Source organism: Saccopteryx leptura, chromosome 3 (genome assembly GCF_036850995.1).
Source record: "Saccopteryx leptura isolate mSacLep1 chromosome 3, mSacLep1_pri_phased_curated, whole genome shotgun sequence".
Lineage (NCBI taxonomy): Eukaryota > Metazoa > Chordata > Mammalia > Chiroptera > Emballonuridae > Saccopteryx > Saccopteryx leptura.
The window spans coordinates 8,434,343-8,453,240 of record NC_089505.1 but is presented as its reverse complement, the minus strand read 5'-3'; the positions used below and the strand labels follow the sequence as shown (position 1 = coordinate 8,453,240).

The window sequence follows — 18,898 nt, the reverse complement described above, 5'->3', positions numbered from 1 at the left end:
TATCTATGCATTCTCCCATTCCCCTTCACTGGAAGTAACCCTTAGCCCACATCTCTGCTTGAAATGATTGTCCCGTCCTTTCTTTTTCTCCCTCCCTCCCTCCCTCCCTCCCTCCTTTCCTTCCTTCCTTCCTTCCTCCCTCCCTCCCTCCCTCCCTCCCTCCCTTCCTTTCTAACTTCCTTCCTTCCTTTCTTCCTCCCTCGCTCCCCCTCTCATCCTCTGTGTGTGTGTGTGTGTGTGTGTGTGTGTATGTGTGTGATGTGTTTAACTTTTTGGGGGACTTAAGTGGTAACAATATTGTATTGCTAAAAATCAACTATAGTTATCTTTCGATGTTTATTTCTTCTAGTTACTAAGTAATATTATATGAGTCTACCAAACTTAATTTACTCTTCTGTTGAATGGGCTCTTGTGTTGTCTACAGATGATTGCTAGTGTGAAATACACGAGATGTTCTTTTCACTTGTTTCCTATTTATTATATGTATGCATGGTTTTCCCTTGTGTATGTATGCCTAAGAGTTGAATAGTTAGGTCATAAGGTACGTGAATATTCAATTTTATGGCATAATGCCATGCTGATTTACATAGTGGTGGTACGTTTGCACTTCTACCACGACATAGGAGCGCTCTGGACTATCTCTCCTCCAACATTTGGTATTTAATTTTTGTCAGTGGAATTGCTGTAAGTGTTATGCCATGTGGTCTCGATTTGCAACTCCTTGTTCACCAGTGATGTTGGACTCTTCATATATTTATTAACGTATGTTTCCTTTGTCTGATCATGTCCTGTCCATTTTATACCAAGTTATCTATTGCATATGACCTGTTCTTTCTGTCTAGAAGCTTTAGAATTTTTTCTTCACCTTTGATACTAAAATTCACTGTATGTTGATGAGATGTGGGCTTTTAAAAATATTTCTCCTCTTTTTGTGTTCTCTGTTAGAGGTCATTTTTTTTTATTTCTTAGAATTAGGATTTTTTTGTTCTTTGTGTATGACTATATTTACCATATTTTTAATGCTTGTTCTTTGCCAGCTCTGTTTATCTTTCAGTTTCTGACTTGTTTCTGTTTTCTTTAAGCTATTTCTTTTGGTGAATATAAATTTTTAAATTTAGTAAATCAAATTTATCAAGGTTTTTGTAGTTAATGCTCTTTAGTGTTAATATTTTCTTACATTAAGATCTAAAAGATAAACTATTTTCTACTAAGAGTTTTAGTTTGGTTTTGACGTTTATATCTTTAATCCATTTAGAGTTGATTTTTTTGTATATAGAGGTATAGGTGGTGATCCAGTTTTATCTTTTTCTCCCATATGGATTGCCATTGGTTCCAATTTCATTTATTGAACATCCTCTTCTTTGCCCATTGAGCCGTTACTTGTATCGTGCAAATATATTGAAGTCTGGCTTGCACAAATGTCTCTGTTATAGTCTCTTAGCCTTTGTGCTAGACTGCTGCTAGTGTATCTGTTCCTATGCCAACTGCTATCATACGATACAGAATTTTTATTCTGGATTATTACAGTAACGTGCTAGGCAAACAGACACGATCACCCTACTTGTGGGCCATTCTAAAGAATTTTGACTTTATGGGAAGTTTGATTTTATGCTATGATGGGAAGTTTCTGAAGAATTTTAGTAGCTAAGTTATAGGTTCTAGTGTATATTTTTAATGATTGCCTGGTTGGGGGTTAGTGATGAGGGACAAGACAAGAGTGTGAGTCCAGGGGACCAGTTAGGTTAGTGCCCGAGTGCAGGCGAGAGATGATTGTGGTTTTGGGAGTAATAGAGATGGAGAGATGTGGATGGATTTGAGATGGAGGTGGGACCAGTAGAACTTTCTGATGTGTTGGATATGGTGGATGAGAGAAAGACACAGGAGTCAGTGTAATGTGTCTGGGGCCTTAACAGCTGGGGTGGGTGGGATGCCATTCCTGAGATGCAGAATTCTGGAGAAAGGACAGCTTGTAAGTTTATTAGCTTTCCGATGAATTATAATGCCAGTTTTAATTTGCATATGCTTGAAAATAGCTTTATGATTGTAAATATTTCCTAGCTTGTTCATGCACTTTCCTTTCCAAATAGGTGACTCTCTTTTGAAAAGTGCCACCAGGACTCTTCTGGAGTTCAACACAACAGTGGGATGTGACGGAAAGCAAAATCACAAAGTCCAGAGTAGCATTGCCTTCTCGTGCGGGAAAACCTTGGTGAGTTCACAGAGTCACTGGATAATTTTCTTCCGTTGAACATGTGTGCCCCTGGGAGGTCTTGCTGTAGCTGTATTCCAGGAAGAATAAATGAAAAAAAGAAATGAAAACACAGATAGATAAAAACCTCAACCAGATCACCATCACCAATCATTAAGAACCAATAAGTAGAAAACCCTAAGTCTATAGTTAGTTACCATTTTTAAGTGAAACTTGATCCGCATCCTGTGTAAAACTACAAATCAAAGTGATTAATGTGTTTAAACTCAAAGCACTGTTTAATGTTTATTGCACGCCAGAGTTTTTTGTGTTTTTTTTTTTTCCTTTCTAAAATCTGCCAGCATTTTATTTTGATCTGTTTTAGGGCATTTTTAAAAAAAATGTTTTTCTTTTCTTCATTACATTAAATTGGACAGACTGACATCTGTCTAGGACGGCAGTTTTCCAACAGTGTGCTGCAGCACACCAGTGAATTTTTAAAATGTGCAATTTTAACTTGACTATTTAGCCAGGGGCACTGACCTCTTTTCTCTTAGATTGTCACATAAAAAAGTGACAACAATCAACACAGTGGCTTTCTGTGCAATTGAATCAAAATTATACTTTTTTCTTTTTATTTTGTCAGATTGGCAAAAAAAAAGTTTTTTGGTGTGCCACAGAATTTTAGTAATTAGTGTATGCCATGAGATGAAAAAGGTTGACAGTTACTAATATCTGAGAAGCATTTGCCAGTGGGTAATAGGGTTCCCAATCTTTTTGGGTGTTACCAGTGTTGAAAAGGAACATAATTGTTTAAAGTGTGATTTGTTCTTATTCTCTGAATGTTGTGTGTGATATAAAATTTTTAATCTTTAATATTTATAAAGAGAATTTCAGCAAATAATTGCTAGCTTTTAGGAGGAGTTTGTATAGCGATCCTCTGAATGTTCTCTCATTAGAGTAAGGACCCAAGTATTTAGAAAAATCAGGGTGAGTGAACCGCATGTGGCCACCAGATTGCTTTAAAATACTATTTTAGAATTTGCTATGACTGTTGTATCTTCAGGCCCATAATGTCTTAAGAAAATTAAAAATAGAACTTACATTGTTAAGTTTGGAGCAGCCTATCAATTGCAGTATTGTCCATGTTGAAACCTTGGGGGAAAAAAAACTTGTTTGCAGTTCTGTGAAATATGGAGGTCTGTATTACTGAATAAACTAGCTGCTGTTTAAATTTTAACTAATTTCCTTCAAGAATTCTGTGTTCGCCATAAAAGAACCAGAATTGTGAAGAACCTCCAGCTTTGCACACGAGGTGGGGTGGGGGTGGAGGTAGATTCCTGCCGTGTCAGGTGTCACCCAGCAATGCGGGGCGCAGTGTGGCGTGAACCCGGGTGCGGCGTGGGGGCCGTCTGAAGCAAGGCGGTGTGCGGACTCGGCCGGGTCGGGTGGGCCTCCTCCCTCGCTTACAGGAAGCATGAGGTCACACTTTCTGGCTTTGATTTTGTTGGCATTTGGTTAGGAGAACATTTGGAGTTTGAGAGGATAAGGACTCTGAGGATTACTTCCCATGAGTTTACTGTACTCGCATAGTTGGGGCAGTAGAACAGTTTTTGGCCCGATTATACCAAAATTCCAACATGATTTCATGAGGCTTTTGTCTCTGAGTTTTCGGGTTTGGGAACTTGGTGCTGACCTTGTCCCACTGAAACGGTTGTGTTTTCCCAGCCACCCTCTCCCCGTCGTGGCTACTTTTGAAATGTCCCTTTACTGTTTCTAACTTTAAAAGAAAGAAACTTTCCAGTATGCAGTATGGTTACTTTTAATTTTATTTCTTTTTAATAGGGAACTCCCGAATTTGTAACTGCAACAGACTGTGTGCATTACTTTGAGTGGAGGACTTCGGCAGCTTGCAAGAAAGACACATTTAAAGCGAATAAAGAGGTAACAAGGGCACTTCAAGGTTACATGCTTGTGAATTGCATTCTAGGGCCCTTGAGGTTTGAAATCCTGGGGTAGAAGAAGTCTTTTTTAGCTCTCAAACTGCGTTCGAGCAGAGATTGAATATTTAAAATTGTGCTGGTATGTTATTATGTTTAGGACAGGGACGTGATTAGAATAGAACGGCCCACTCATGCAAGTCGAGTTAGTTCTTGGTTTCTGGTGTGACCTATGCAACTCAATAACTTGGGGCGGGGGGACGGTTAGTATATTCATTCCACCTACAGGTGGCACCTCCACAGCTTTGGGGTGGCTTCTGGCTTGTGCATCCAGGCCAGGTGTCCCAAACCCTCCGTTTCTTTGCCAGCGCACCTCAGAGACCGGGTGACCATGATGGCGCCTCTGTTCTTTCTGTGCTGTCCAATCACGTCCTTCTTGGTGACCCACGGCGCATTCTGTGCCTTGGACGAGAGCCCCCGAGGTCGCCCTGCCGTGCGGCTCTCCCCGCTGGGGAAGGGGAGAGCGGAGAGCACCTCCCTCCCCACCCTGCCCTCCTGCCACCTGGGTCTTGCACCTGGTTTCCCACAAAGACCTGTGAGTGGCCGCCTTCGGGGGTCGGCTGTTCTCACTTTTCGCCATTAGTTTTCTGTTCACAAGGATTGAAATTTAAGTCTTAGGAGCTAGGAACTGACCAACGGGAGCCATTTTCACGGATGGCCTGAAAAAAGAGTATTGTTTAAAGGGGTGGGAATGGTATAATCAGTGTTTAAAAAGTAAAGCCAAACTGAATTATGACTAATAAATGATCACAGGTTTTTCACAGATGGCAGGCTCTGAAAGACGAGGCAGTCCCATGGGGAGTGGAAGAGGCAGCCTGCTGTCTCCCACCCAGGAAGGGGAAGGAGGGTGGGCCGCTCAGTGGGAAAACGAACACGTGAGAAGAAATAAGGGCCAAAGAAATGACAGCGGTATTTAGGAGGTGGTGTCAAATTTAAACTCGGATTTTTGTTTTGTTTGTCTGTTTTAAATGGAAGCAGGAAGAGGCTCTCCGAGCCCCGAGGCCGTCTCTGCTCTTGGGGGAGCCCTCTGGGGCCCCCATGGGCCTCCTTGGTCTTTCCTAGAGCCCACGGGGACACCCGTTTTCCTGCCTCAGTGGAATCTCCTTTTCTCTTGCTTTGCTGAACTGACAGTTGTGTCTCCCACCACCTAGGGGGAAAAAATGGCTTCCCAAATTAAAGAAAGAAAGAAATAGCAATTTGTTTTCTTCTTTGCTTTAGGTTAGAAGTCACCAACTGCAGCCTGTGGGCCAAATCCTGCCCTAGGTCTGTGTTTGTACAGCCCCAGAACTAAGAATGGTCTTTATGTTTTTATAGGATTGTAAAAAGACAAAGAAGACTACACAGCAGAGACCTACGTGACTCGTAAAGCTTAAAATATTTGCTCTGTTGCCCTTTATAGGAGACGTGTGCCCTGCTCTAAATTGTTCTTTTGGGTCGGGAGAGAGGGGAGGTATAGCTATGTTTTTCTCAAACACAGTGACGTTTAATTTCTTTTCGAAGCTGATCTAAAGAAGATGAGACATATTACAGTGTGTTCTCTGATCCTCTCTAGGTCTGGTTGGCAGCTGGGGCTTGATTCATTGTTTCTTAGTGAGGGCCTGTTGTGGGAACTTCTGTGCTTTGAAAGGGTACTTGCTCTCAGGAGCTTATGGACTTAAAGGTATGGAGGGCCTAACTGCTCACCAGCTGGACTTGTTTCTGCCCTGGGGCAGGCACGTGAGGGGTGGCTGCTGGACTCGTCTTGCCGTCACTGTGAGCACACCGCACCGTAGGAAAGCACACTCCCTCTTCTCTTGTCTTCAGTCGGATTTGACTACACTGTACAGGCTATGGTATAACTTCAAAAAAATTATATAAAGTGTTTAATGTACTTGTGAAACACTCAGCATTTAAAAAAGAAATTCAGACTTGGTTTAGGGTTGTGGGTGTCGTCCCAATTTCCCCACCTTAGTGATGTCTTTCATTCCTTTTGTTAGTGTTGCTCTCTCTCACCAGGGAAGGTGCTTTGGTGGGCAAGGATCGTGGCAGTTCCAGACGGTGCCTTTTAAAACTTCCACTCTGGGGGCCCGGTCAGTGGATTCTGCTAGGATTTTTATTTTTCTCTCTTTTTTTTTCTTTTTAGATAATAATTTCTTTAAAGCCTTATGGACATACACCCTCTACCATGGCACTCTTGGGATCACAGAGAATTCAGAACTTCCCCCAGTTGCATAAATCCTGGTAACACACTGCCTTCACAGGGACGATTCAGTGTGTGGTGTGTGGGGCCGGCAGCCCCCTCCCCCTGCCGGCCGCGTTCCTGCTCTCATGAATGTCTCCATTGCTCTGCTTCGTGGAGCAGGAAGTGGGAGGACTTCCCTCAGGAGCCTGGCCTGGTTTCCGATGCACACTCCAGCTCTGTGGGCGCAGGGCTGGGCGTGTCTTAATTCCTTCCTGGACCGGAGAGCTGGCCAGAGGTGGCTGGCTGCCGCGGAGGGGTGTCTGAGCCTCGTGCTTCCCGGAATCCTGCGAGTCCCTCGTGCACCTGAGCTAGTTCAGAACCAGAACGACAAGTTCTTCTGGACGTGGCCCCGCTGTGCTTCCCCTCCGGCCCTCGGGCCGGCGGTCCCCTTTCCTTTCCGTGTTGGAGCCGCAGTGGAGCCCCTCTTCCATTCTCGCCTGTCGGCTCGGGTTCACGTGTCTGCGTTGTCCCTTGCAGGGGGGTGGCAGGTTCAGATTTGCAGGATCATGTACGCTGTGGTTACTTCCACCGGAATCCAGCGGCAGCCTGCAGGAAGGACCCCGGTTGTAGGGCAGATCACTCCCTGGAAGCCCGGGGAGAGGTAGCCTTTCCGCGGCACGCAGCCTGAGGCTTGGTGTCCGGCTCCGTGGGCGTCACGCCCTGCCAGCCCTGGGTGCGCCGGCCCGTCCCGGGTCAGTGGCGGGCTCTCTGGTCAGCATCACAGGCCGTTGGAGACTATGCTTTAGGGATGTGGTTGGAATGAGCTCCTGTGTCCCCCGAGGCTGGGAGGAGGTGCGTGTGGTGATTTAATCCATTGGCTCTCCTTGAAATCTCGGAAAACAGGACTGGGGAAAAAAGGTTAGTGGGTCAGAGCATTCCTGCAGGTTTGATAGCATCTTTCTAAGAAAAACTTGGAAGTTAAATATTAAGCAGTTCACCTTTGTTAAATGCACTTGCATGTGAATAGCTTCAACCAAAAGCAACATTTTGGGAAAATTACATATAGAAAAGGATGAAGCAAACTATAGACTTTGAAATAAATGATCGCAGAGAACATGCGTTTTTAGAATATTTTTTTTTTTTGCACGGTTGATTAAAATCCAGTGTATTATTTTGGAAATAAGACTTACAGGGGTGTTTCAAAAAAACAAACATAGCCATAGATGGTGTTCTCTGGGTAACCGGGGTCTTTTTCAGTCTCGGGCCCATTTCTGGGCTTGGTTGCTGTGCCTTCAGAAATAGGAGCACTGTGAAAGCTCAGGACCTTGCCAGCTGTAATGGGTTCCCTGACGTTTTAAAGATAAGAGGCCATTAGTTCAGGGAGATGCGAGAGCTGTTATAAATTAGAGTCCAGTAAGGGTAGGGGTCAGATGCCGGGAGGAGGCATTGGTCTTCGCATGTTGCCGTGCAGATGTCAGGCTGTTGCAGGCATTGTCCTGTGCGTCAGCCTGTGGCAGGGCCGGGGCACACGGTGGTGCCGTGAAGAGAGAGAAGGCGGGGGGCAGCACAGAGGTAGAGAGCACTGCTCTCGGCCAGGGGGTCTGGACGGGCCCCACGGAGCAGAAGATGGCTCATCTGGACCTGAATGAGGTTTAGAGAGAGCCACGTGGCTAGCTAGCTAGGAAGTGTGTTCCAGGGAGCTGCAGCTTCGAGTTCCGCAGGCGGAGCGGCCCCCGGGGGCTGGGGGGCTCTCAGTCTCAGTGTGGATTTGAGCAGAGAGTAGTTTTAGGAGGATTCATCTGGTGGTTGTGGGGACATGGGCTGCAGGGTAGGGGCCTGTAATCTGGAAGCAGGGTCTGGTTAGAAGTGACAGGGGCAGGCCCGGGGTTATATGGTGGCCTGGACAGGGTGATGGTAAAGGGAGTGGATCCAGGTTCTGGTTGGGAAGCACACTGACAGGACTGGGAAGTGTGGGTCGAGGATGACCTTCAGGTTTTGGCCTGAGCACTCGGCCAAATTAGTGCACTGTGCTGAGGTTGGGGGACACTGGAGAAAGAGCAGGTTTGGGGGTGAAATGTAAAACACATCCTCCTTAGATGCTTTTGTGTATCAGAGAACGGGAAAGAGCAACAGCAGGTAACACTCGTATCAACTTGCCGGGAACTGTACCAAGCGCTGGACCTGTGTGAGCCCATCCAGTGAGGAGACCAGGAGCCCCTGGGGGGCCGGGGCCACATGGAGAAGGGTTTGGGGTCGTCGGGGAGGATCAGTGGCATCAAACCCACTGCGCGTGGGATGTGGCAGCCAGCCAGCCCTGGGTGGTGACCTGCCAGGAGGGTCATGGTGGAATGGGGACAGCACTGTGCAGTGACGGCGTTCAGTGAAGAACGAGAGGGGAGGAAGAGGAGACGAGACAGACAGGCATCTGGCTGTAACTCAGGGCTGTGGGCTGACAGCAGAGGGGGTGGAGCGACAGGGAGCCCGCTGGGAAGGTGGTGGACGCTGCAGCAGGGGAGGGCAGAGGGCCGATGCGGGTGAGAGGCGTGACAGCAGCAGCACAGGCCTGGGCAGGCCGGAAGAGGTGCCGACTGTGCGGCGGCCGAAGCCCTTGTCAGGAACGCGATGGCCTGGTCGGCCCTGAGCGGTGGAGATGTGACCTCGGTCACAGGCTTTGCTGAGCCTCCAGCTCCATGAAAGTGTGTGTTGAAGGCTTAACTTTTCCCTCCTCTCTTCTAGGTGCCATGCTATGCCTTTGACAGAGAGTTCAAGAAGCATGATTTAAACCCACTGATCAAGATGGGCGGTGCTTACTTGGTGGATGACTCAGACCCAGACATCTCTCTGTTCATCAACGTTTGTAGAGACATAGGTCTGCATCTCCATGGGCATGGCGTGGGCATGGGCGGTGAAGGGTTTCTTAGACGGCTTCCATGTCATTGCCCTTCCACCCGTAGTCACCTTCTTGGACAGCATGTCACTGCGAGGCCCTCTGAGAAAGCATTCATCCCAGCTGATGTTCTCTGTGTACAACCCACCCCTCCACCCCCAGAGAATTCTGAGTCCATCATAAATTCCCTCTAAACCGTTGGTCCATCCTGGTGTATTCTCTCTGCCCGGTGCTTTGGGTTGCAAGATGCTCAAGTAAATCTTCCTCCCAACGAGATGGGGGGAGAATGAACTGATTTGGTGTGGGAGGCACTGAGGATGGCTGGAGCAGAACGGTCCAAGTTCCTGGGAGGGTGGGGCAGCCCCCGCACACTCAGCCGGCTGTGGGTACCTGAGACCCTTGGCTTGGAGCTGCAGGCTAGGTGAAAGGGAGGGAGGGAGGGATGCCCAGAGTCCCTGGGCACTTGCTCATGACACATAGTTCTGGGATGGCTTCTTGCCTGGCTTTCTCTGAAGGTGCCAGAACTGGAGTAAGAAGCGTGGGTGTCTTTGCTAAATTAACTGAAGGCTGTACACAGCCATTGCCATCTCAAAAGGGCCATAAGTTTTACTGAGCTCGTGCTTATCCTGTCTGCGATTTCTAGAACCTCGCTTGGTGTTTCCTTCAAGGACTGAAGATTGTCCCTTAGGCCAGGACAGGTCTCCCTGCTGTGTCAGCAGGGATTGTGCCATGAGTCAGCTTTGCTCGTGATGAACTGATAACAAAATCATTCTCCTCTGTTTTCCTTACATTATTATGTCTCACATAGTGCATAGGACTCTGGCCTTAGAAAAGCTTGTAAAAAGTTTTCAAATAAAGGCGTTACATGAGAGTATTGCTGGGTGGCAGGTACGTGAGTGTTCATGTGCAATAATTCTCTAAATTGTACATGCTCATTATGGACCGCCTTGCTTATTGGTTCTAAGTGGTTCTGAAGAGTGAGGATGCCGCCTCCACCAAGAGTGACCCGTGGTCATTTTAGATTTTTTGTGTCAGGTTATTTGTTATTCTTTTGTTCTCCAAGGGTCGCTTTTCTTTCTTTCTTTCTTTCTTTTTTTAAATTTAATCATTTTTTATCTTTCAGTTACAGTTGACTTACAACATTATATTAGTTTTACACGTACAACCCAGTGATTAGACACTATATAACTAAGTATTACCCTGGTAAATCTCACCCATCTGACACCGTGCACAGTCATTAGGGTCCTCGTGACTCTGTTCCCTGGGCTGTACTTGACACTCCTGGGTCTACTCTGTAACAGACGATCTGTACTTCTCAGACCCTTCACCTGTGTCACCCACCCCTCCAGCCACCTCCCGTCTGGCAGCCTTCAAAATGTCCTCTGCATATCTATGAGTCTGTTTCTGTTCTGCTTGTTCGTTTTGCTCTTTAGATTCAATTGTTGATATGTGTTTATTGCCATTTACTGTTCTTTCCAACTTACTGGCAATTTGAGTTGAATTTTGGTGACTTTGATTCACGCGGGAGGTGCCCCAGTCTTGGCCCAGGCATTGTCCAGCCCCAGGAAATTGCTCCAGGCCTCCAACCGGGTTGGAAAGTGACCCTCGAGACCTCATGAACAGTTGGTAGCTCTCCTGCTGTCTGCTGAACTGCCTCCCGAGGGGACACCCCTTACCTTTCATGAATGTAGCCCACCGTTTACTGGCGCCTCTCAGGTACCAGGTGCAGAGCGAGCACGTTGGAGTCTTGCTCCTCAGGCCGGCCTGCAGCCCTGCAGCTAGGGGTGCGGCATTCATTTCTTAACCTTCACCCAGGTCACCGCTGTCCCGGGTTCTCAGAATGGAATGTGGTCCTAGCTTTTTGTTGTTGTTGTTTCCAGACTTCTACCTTACGTTATTCTTGGAGATTTTAAAAAATTTGATTTTTTTTTTCCCCAAGGGGACCCCTGGCCTAATGTGCGAGTACCACGCCTGATGTATAATCAATGTCACATGTAACGTTTTCCAGACTCCCTGCGGGACCCGAGCCCACAGCTGCGTGCCTGCCCCCCGGGCACTTCCGCCTGCCTGGTGAGAGGGGGCCAGGCCTTCGACGTCGGCCAGCCCAAGGAGGGACTGAGGTACCTGCGCAGGGACAGGTCAGTGTGCTCTCGGCCTTTGCCACGCTCAGCAGGATTCCAGCTTTGCAGTTTGCTGCGAGATAATGCTTGCAACACGAGGGCCTCACGTATGCTTGCAGAATGACTAGTCATGGCTGTGAGTCACCTAGGCTGGCTTGCTGACATTCATGTCACTTGTCTCTGAGAGCTATAAAAAGGTGTGATGAGGATCCAGCCAGACGTGCATCGCTTCATACGGCGGCTCCCTGAAGGTGTGCGCGCCTGACGTCTTGTCCCAGCGCGTCAGCCGCGAAGTCGATTCTGCGTCCCTGTTTATCTGTCCTTTCTAGACGCCGTCCCGGAGGGCAAGGGGCAGGGAGGGCTGTGGGCTGGCTTCCTTCCAGGGTGTGCAGAGCTGACTTCCTGATGGGGCACCGTGGTCCCCGCGTTCTGGGGCGGGGTGCTTCATTTCTCATGATAAGACACACTGGTCACACATGTTCTCTTGCCTTTGCTGACTCAGGAGAGAGAGAGGCTTTTTTTCTGCAGTGGTCCACCCATGACCCGTGGCCTGAACCAGGCTCAAGAATTTTGATTGTCTCCCGGTTGTAGGGCCTTTGGTGGCTGCCTCCTGCGTTGCTCTGGTCCAAAGCTGGTGGCATGTCAGCACCATGATGATAGATCATCCGTGGAAAACACTGGGGCATCCCTGACGTTTAACCTGTTTGAGAGGTTACTGTCTGTGTGTCTGTATACGGCAACAGAAATTTATTGGCCATCGGTTCTGGAAGCCAGAAGTCCAAAGGGTCAACAGGCTTGCTGGTTCCTTCTGAGGCCTCTCTCCTTGGCTTGTTTTTTTTTTGTTTTTTTTTAAATTTAATTTAATTTAATTTTATTAGGTTTTTTTTTTTTTGTTTTGTTTTTACAGAGACAGAGAGAGAGAGTCAGTGAGAGGGACAGATAGAGACAGACAGACAGGAATGGAGAGAGATGAGAAGCATCAATCATCAGTTTTTTGTTGCGACACCTTAGTTGTTCATTGATTGCCTTCTCATATGTGCCTCGACTGTGGGCCTTCAGCAGACCGAGTAACCCCTTGCTCGAGACAGCAACCTTGGGTCCAAGCTGGTGAACTTTTGCTCAAACCAGATGAGCCCGCTCTCAAGCTGGCGACCTCGGGGTCTCGTCCCAGTCCGACGCTCTGTCCACTGCGCCACCGCCTGGTCAGGTCTGTCCACTGCGCCACCGCCGGGTCAGGCTCTCCTTGGCTTGTTGATGGCTGCCTTCTCCCCATGGCCTCACACCCTCTGTACACGTCTGTGTCCTGCTCTCTTTCACCTTATAAGGACACCAGTCTTTTTTATTTTTACTTACTTATTTATTTTTCATTTTTATTTTTTGAGAGAGGCGGGGGAGAGGAAGACAGGAACACGAAGCCACGAAGCTGCTCCTGTATGTGCGCTCACCGGGGGGGATGAACCGGCAAACGCCACTCTCCGGGGTGATGTTCCAGCCAACGGGGCTATCTGGCCAGGGCTTAATTTTTATTGATTTTTTTTTTTTTTTAGAGAGACTGTGAGAGGAAGAGAGTGGGAGTGGGGGGGGGGCAGTTGTTTTTCCCCCTCTGTTGTGCGTTGTCTGGTTGCTTCCCGTGTGTGTGCCCTGACTGGGGATGGAACCCCAGCCCTTGTCCCCTGGGAGCAGCACCCTCAGCCGGCTGAGTTCACCGGCCACGGCCAGGACACCAGTCTTAGCTGATTAGGGCCCACCCTTGATGACCTCATCCTTACTAATCACCTCTTTCAAGGTTTTATCAGCAAGTACGATCATGTGCTGAGCTGCTGGGGTTTGGGCTTCAACAGGCATCTGGTGTTGGTGGGGGGGGGGCCTACCTCAGCCCATAATGTCGTCCTGAGTGACAAAGGGAGGACTCTTCATACGGGAGGACTTTGTAAAATGCGGGCAGGGGACTAGAGCCGGAGGAGAGGCCGGCCATGGTGCTCTCAGCTGCTCCGTGGCAGGCTCAGCAGGAGGGCTGGCACACCGAGAGGTGAGACCCAGGCACCCCCAGCGGCTCCAGGCCCTTCCCGCTGTGGCCGCGTCAGGCCCTGTCAGCCAGCACGCTCTGCTACCTTCGGGATAAAGGAAGGGTCTTTGGCTTGCACCGCGAGGTGGCTGTTTGGAGAGGAAGTGGTCGTGCGGTGTGGCGGGAGTCTGCTTGACCTGCTCAGCGGTGTTTGTTTTGCTTTGTTGGAGTATTTATAATGTTTTTGTTCTTTTTCTTTTTTTGGTTTACTCAAACAGCTTTTCCTAGTATTTAAATTTACACGGTGACCGTTTTATTTATCTTTTAAAGAAAACAACACTTGTCAAAGTTTACTTTAAAAAAAGTATCTTCTCCCCTCTCCCCAAGTGGAAATGAGTTAAAAGTGGTACACTCTGTATGTGTGGCTTCCTTCACCTCTTAACCTTTCTTCTGTTCCCACGTCCCCAAGTGAATGCTCAGGGCACCAGGTTCACGTGAATGCAGTTGATAACTTTTGTGACACTTTTATGTCCTTTGTGTGTCATCCAGGCTTATCCTGACATATGTAAAAGAAGGCCCAGGGAAGCCAGCCTTCTGTGAGGGTCACAGTCCGGCCGTGACCATCACGTTTGTCTGCCCGTCAGAGCGCAGGGAGGTGAGTGGGCTGCCTGTGGGCACATGCTGGGGTGGGTGCAGGGGGGGGTTCTGGGTGCGAGTGCCACGTAGGCGCGTCGGGGGGCCGGCCTGGGCCTGATGGGGGTGCGGCTCCGGCCGAGAAGCTTGCCCTGTGCTTGTGCCCAGCCACCTGGAGGGGCCCCTGCACGTTATCGTAGGACGGATGGTGTTTTGTCCTAGTGTTGCGGGAGATGATTTTACGTGGTTCGTGGAGAGGTTTTTCAAGAACTTTCCTAGTGAACGCTGATTTGAATGGGGATTTGAAAAACTACTCGTACCACCTCAAACCCGTGATTTTGTGTGGCTGTTATGTTTTAGGCTGAAGAAGCAAGGTAAAAATAGCTAAGGAGTTTACAGAAACGTGGTAAGAAACGAGAAGTACAGATGGTAGGCAGACCTCGCAGAAATTGTGTAGGCTAGCAGCTTACATTTTGGGGGGTCCTGGTGTAGGAGAATTACGGCCAGAAGGAAGGCTCCTGCAGGCTTACAGTGGAGTGTTTCACCAGCCCCCCTCTCCTCCCCCCTAGTCCCCCACCACCACCCCCGCCTTCCCCCTCCAGAGCTGCCAGCAGCTTGATTACTCTGTTTTCTGGCTGTTTACGCAATTTAGCACAGCTGTAAACTCCTTGAGGGTAGGGCTGGGTCTGGGTTGTCCTTGGCCGGTGCCCAGCGGTGTTGCATGCATGTGTGGTGGTTAAGTGTTTTAGCAGATGTGGGTGCTGATGGAAGGGAGACATGCCCTGGGGAGGAAGGGTAGGGCTTCTCTCTAATTTATTTCTGCCTTCTCAGAAGAGAATGAACTAGGAGGAGTGGAATTCTTTCGCTAGGGAGCCACCCTCCTCCTCCTCCCCCCAAACAAACGTGGAATTTGCTCTTGTTTCGGGCTGGCGGCTGGCCTGCTCTGTGCACCGGGGGTGGGTGGGGGACGGGGACAGAAGTTTAGTCCCGACCAACTTTCCATGTCCTGTCCCTAGACCCCCAGGGCCCCTGGTCTCAGCTTGCTGAAGACGTGACTGGTGGACCAGTGCTCATAGTTCTGAAGGCGCCGTTGAGGAACACTGGTTTATGCTTTCTGTTTGTACCTGCCCGTGGGAATGGAAACCCTTCCGGGCTGATGAGAAGGGCTCTGCTGGCCGCGGTTTCGCAGTCCCCTCTCCCGTTTGCCCTGCGTTTGAGGGAATCGTTCTGCAGGCTCACTGTGGAGAGAGTGGGGAGAGCCCCCGTGCTGTTTCCTTCAGGGCACCAGGCGCTTGGCGGTCGCAGCCGAGGAGGCCGGTGTGCTGGTAGTGAGGGGTTCATTTCCAGCTTCATTGTTCACCGAGCAGAACTTGGGTTATGAGTGGTACCTTAATACTTGAGGGTTTGTTTAAGCATTTGTGTGGCTCATTGAGTACTTTTAGGAGCTGGGATTGTAGTCAACATTGACCTTGTCAAGTAGATCTTTTTAGAAAAGGCTTATTGAACTTAAAAACTGTAAAAATCCCCGGCTTTAAGTACAATTTAATAATGGTTATTAGTAGGTTAACAGAATTGTGCAACATTGCCACCACCTGAGGCTCGAGTGTTTCCATCGCCCACGAAAGAAGCCTTGTGCGGTCGGTCACTCCCTGCTCCTGCCCCCAGCCCCGGCAACCGCGAGTCCACATCCTGTTTCTATGGGCTTGCCTGTTCTGGACATCTCCTATAAGTGAAGCGTACACTATGCGGCCTTTGTGTCCAGCTTCTCTCGCTCGGAGCTTGGCAACCCGTCACCGTGTGTCTGACTTGCCTGAGCCGAGTGGCTCAAGCCCCGGGTTTGAGTCAGACAGACGGTGCTGGACCTGCTTACTCATCAAGTGACCTGTGTTTGCAGACCCAGCGCCGAGGACTTGTGCCTGGCACGTAGCAGGCGCTGGGTAAACATCTGAAGGGCGACGGTGCTCAGAGCAGCGTGGCGAGCGAGGCCGGGTGCCGAGGGCAGGGGCACCTCTCTCCCCAGCGATGGGGGAGGATGACGCTGCCCTCTGCCTTCCGCCCTCCGCCCTCTGCCCTCTGCTCTTGCAGCATCTGCCCTGTTCATACCAGAGGCTCCTGTCAAAGCTCGTGGGGTTGGGGGCGAGGCCATGCTTCCCCCCAGGCAGAAGTGAGTTACAAGTGAGGTGTGCCCAGTACCCCTTTGACAATTTTAGGAAAGGGGCTTGGGCATGCAGGTGCACAGCTGCCCCCTCCCCAGGGCGCGGGGGTCATCTAGCCCAGGCTCTGCACCATTTCTGACTGAAAACCGTGAATGGCCTTCCTAAGTCATGGCTGCGTGCTGAGGCCGTGGGTGTCGGGTGGTGTTGAGTTCAGGATGGCCGTGCTGCCTGGAGCTTGAGTGGGGGGTCTGAAAGGGACCGGAAATGTTGGCAAGTCCCCGTTGTTGCAGACCAGGCGGTCGAAGCATGCTGTTCAGGGCCATGGTGATTCAGAAACAGGAACAGAAAAATGTAAAAACCCAACAACTGACTTTTGAGCTTTTCAGAAGCATGGAAAAAAAGTACCTTTCCAAACTTCTAATTTCGCTCCATTGAAACCATTCCCGATAGGGCACCATCCCCAAGCTCACGGCCAAATCCAACTGCCGCTACGAGATTGAGTGGGTCACCGAGTACGCCTGCCACAGAGATTATCTGGAAAGCAGCACCTGCTCTCTGAGCAACGAGCAGCATGACATCGCCATTGACCTCCAGCCGCTCAGACAGGACCGAGGTGAGCCTGGCGCCGGGAGGGCCTGTTAACCCCTCTGCTCCCGGGCGGGCGTTGCAGAAAGAGGGTACAGGGCGAAGGAGGTGCTGGTTGTAACTTTCTGACACCTCTGGATGTGACAGAGCCCTTTTCCCGTTTGCTCCCCTCTTCTCTAGGTCGTTACTATACGGCGGATGGGAAGGAGTATATTTTTTATTTGAATGTCTGTGGAGAAATTGAAGCAACAACCCCAAGGGTCTGTAATGAGAAGCAGGCTGCGGTTTGCCAAGCGAAAAAGCCTGGTCTCCTTCAAGTCAGAGTGGCAGGAAAATTCCAGAGTCAGACTCTTCGGTGTGTAAACAGCCTTTCCCTACTTTTCAAGTGCATTGTGTCTGTTCTTGTAAAACATAGCTGACTTCCCTTGTCGTCTTCCTCCTCCGTTGTCCATAAAACACAGAAGTCAGCTGAGACGGCATTCTTCCGACCTAACTTAGGCATGGTGCCTTTTGTCACTAAACAGTTGGATGTTTTTCCTGGCTTGACAATGAGACTGCTTCTGTTAAGTCTGTTTCCTTTACAGTCCATTGTCTGGAAGGAACTATCCTGGAGGAAAGTTAATTAGCTTACAGTCGAAGGCAGCATTGTGTGTTTTAAAATGGATCTTTCTGAGCTCGCTTTTCTCTCTCTGGCCATTTTGAGGCTCTGGAATGCCGTTAGCATCGCTTAAAAGTTGAAACCACTGAGAGGACGGGTGTTAGTGCAGTCCTCATGACCCTTAACTTAGTGGTTATCCGTCACACAAACGTTAGGGGACGTAGTTCTCTGGGCAGAAGTAGTATCCAGAGCCCCCCAGGTAAGACCGTGTTGATGGCGGTCGCTGGACCAGCTGCGTGCTTCTCGGCTGTTATTTATTCTGTATGAAGTCCAGCAAGGAGAGCGGAGGAGCCTTCACGCTCGCACCGCAGCCTTCGGCTTGCTTGTGCAGCCGTTACTACTTTGAAGTGAGGGGACGCTAAGCCCGTACATTTGGAACTCATTTCCTTTAGACGTTTCTCCCCCAGCTGGTGAGAGCGTGCTGTTCTGTGTCAGGATGGATTTGTCGATGGCATGCATAGGGCTTAATGTGAGAAATGTTTAAAAATTCAAGTTTCTTCCTTGGTTCTCACCAACGTGCGTGTGTGTGTTTGTGTGTGTGTTGCAAAATTCTAGGTACTCCGACGGAGACCTCACCTTGATCTACTCTGGAGGCGACGAGTGCAGCTCGGGCTTCCAGCGGATGAGCGTCATCAACTTCGAGTGCAATGGAACCGCCGGTGAGTGTGCCCCGGGGTTTCTCGTCCAAGCTCTGCTGGGTGCCGGGGTTCTTGGGAGAGGAATGCTGAACGGAGCGGTCAGGCACGGCCCCCTCCGGTCCCCAGACGAGGCTGGAGTGCCCGGCCAGCGACACACACATCCTGTTTCCACCCCCCACCCCACCCCCACGCTCTGTTTGTTTTGGGAGTGGGCCCAGCACGGGGCCTGCTGGGATGGAGTTTCTGTCGTTAATTCTGGCTCACACCGAGGCGTGTTCAGATCCAGCAAGGTGGGTCTGCTCGTCGATGTGGTGAACTCGGTGGCAGGACGACTCTCAGGATGGCGGCTCTGTGGTGTAGGGGGTGGACTTAGGGATCCACAGAGCTCACAGGAGCACGACTGGTTTTTCTGAGCGATGACCAGAAGGTTCCTCAGGGTCCTGGTGGCCCTGACATTTCAAAGAGCTGTGTTCTCTCTGTAGCTTGAAGACCCTGGACGTGGTTTGCGTCTGCAGACAGGCGGTGGGCTCCGTCAGCGTTGGGGAGCTGTCCTGTCTGTCGAGCCTAAGCACCCCGCAGGCCGACCCGGCCTCGGCCCAGTGCACTGGTTCCGGAGCTGCCGGTCCCGCTGTCCGTGCGCAGCTCTCCCCGCGGGGTCCGTGGGGCCTTGTCTGTGGCAGGGCTCTGACTGTTTGGTCACAGGCAGGTTTCTGCTCGTTGCACTGCAGGGTCTGGGACAGGCAGCCGGGCTGTGACATGAACTGAGCATGCTCTGATGAACTGCCCAGCGCCCCCAGAGAGGAGCCTCGTCCAGGACACAGAATGGCCTTGGTGCACCGCCCATTTCTCCTGCCATCTCACCTGCCC

General features: G+C 49.8%; 1 protein-coding gene across 2 annotated transcripts in view; it reads left to right on the top strand.

Moving 5' to 3' along the window:
- The window catches only part of IGF2R (insulin like growth factor 2 receptor), a 108,184-nt gene that overhangs the window by 28,135 nt on the left and 61,151 nt on the right, over nucleotides 1–18,898 (top strand). For both annotated transcript variants that reach the window (XM_066372892.1, XM_066372891.1), the window contains exons 3-10: nucleotides 2,088–2,209; nucleotides 4,034–4,132; nucleotides 9,086–9,218; nucleotides 11,245–11,374; nucleotides 13,911–14,016; nucleotides 16,601–16,763; nucleotides 16,916–17,090; nucleotides 17,949–18,052. In XM_066372892.1, the coding sequence (XP_066228989.1) occupies nucleotides 2,088–2,209; nucleotides 4,034–4,132; nucleotides 9,086–9,218; nucleotides 11,245–11,374; nucleotides 13,911–14,016; nucleotides 16,601–16,763; nucleotides 16,916–17,090; nucleotides 17,949–18,052 (1,032 nt within the window). The remainder of the gene's footprint in view (nucleotides 1–2,087; nucleotides 2,210–4,033; nucleotides 4,133–9,085; nucleotides 9,219–11,244; nucleotides 11,375–13,910; nucleotides 14,017–16,600; nucleotides 16,764–16,915; nucleotides 17,091–17,948; nucleotides 18,053–18,898) is intronic.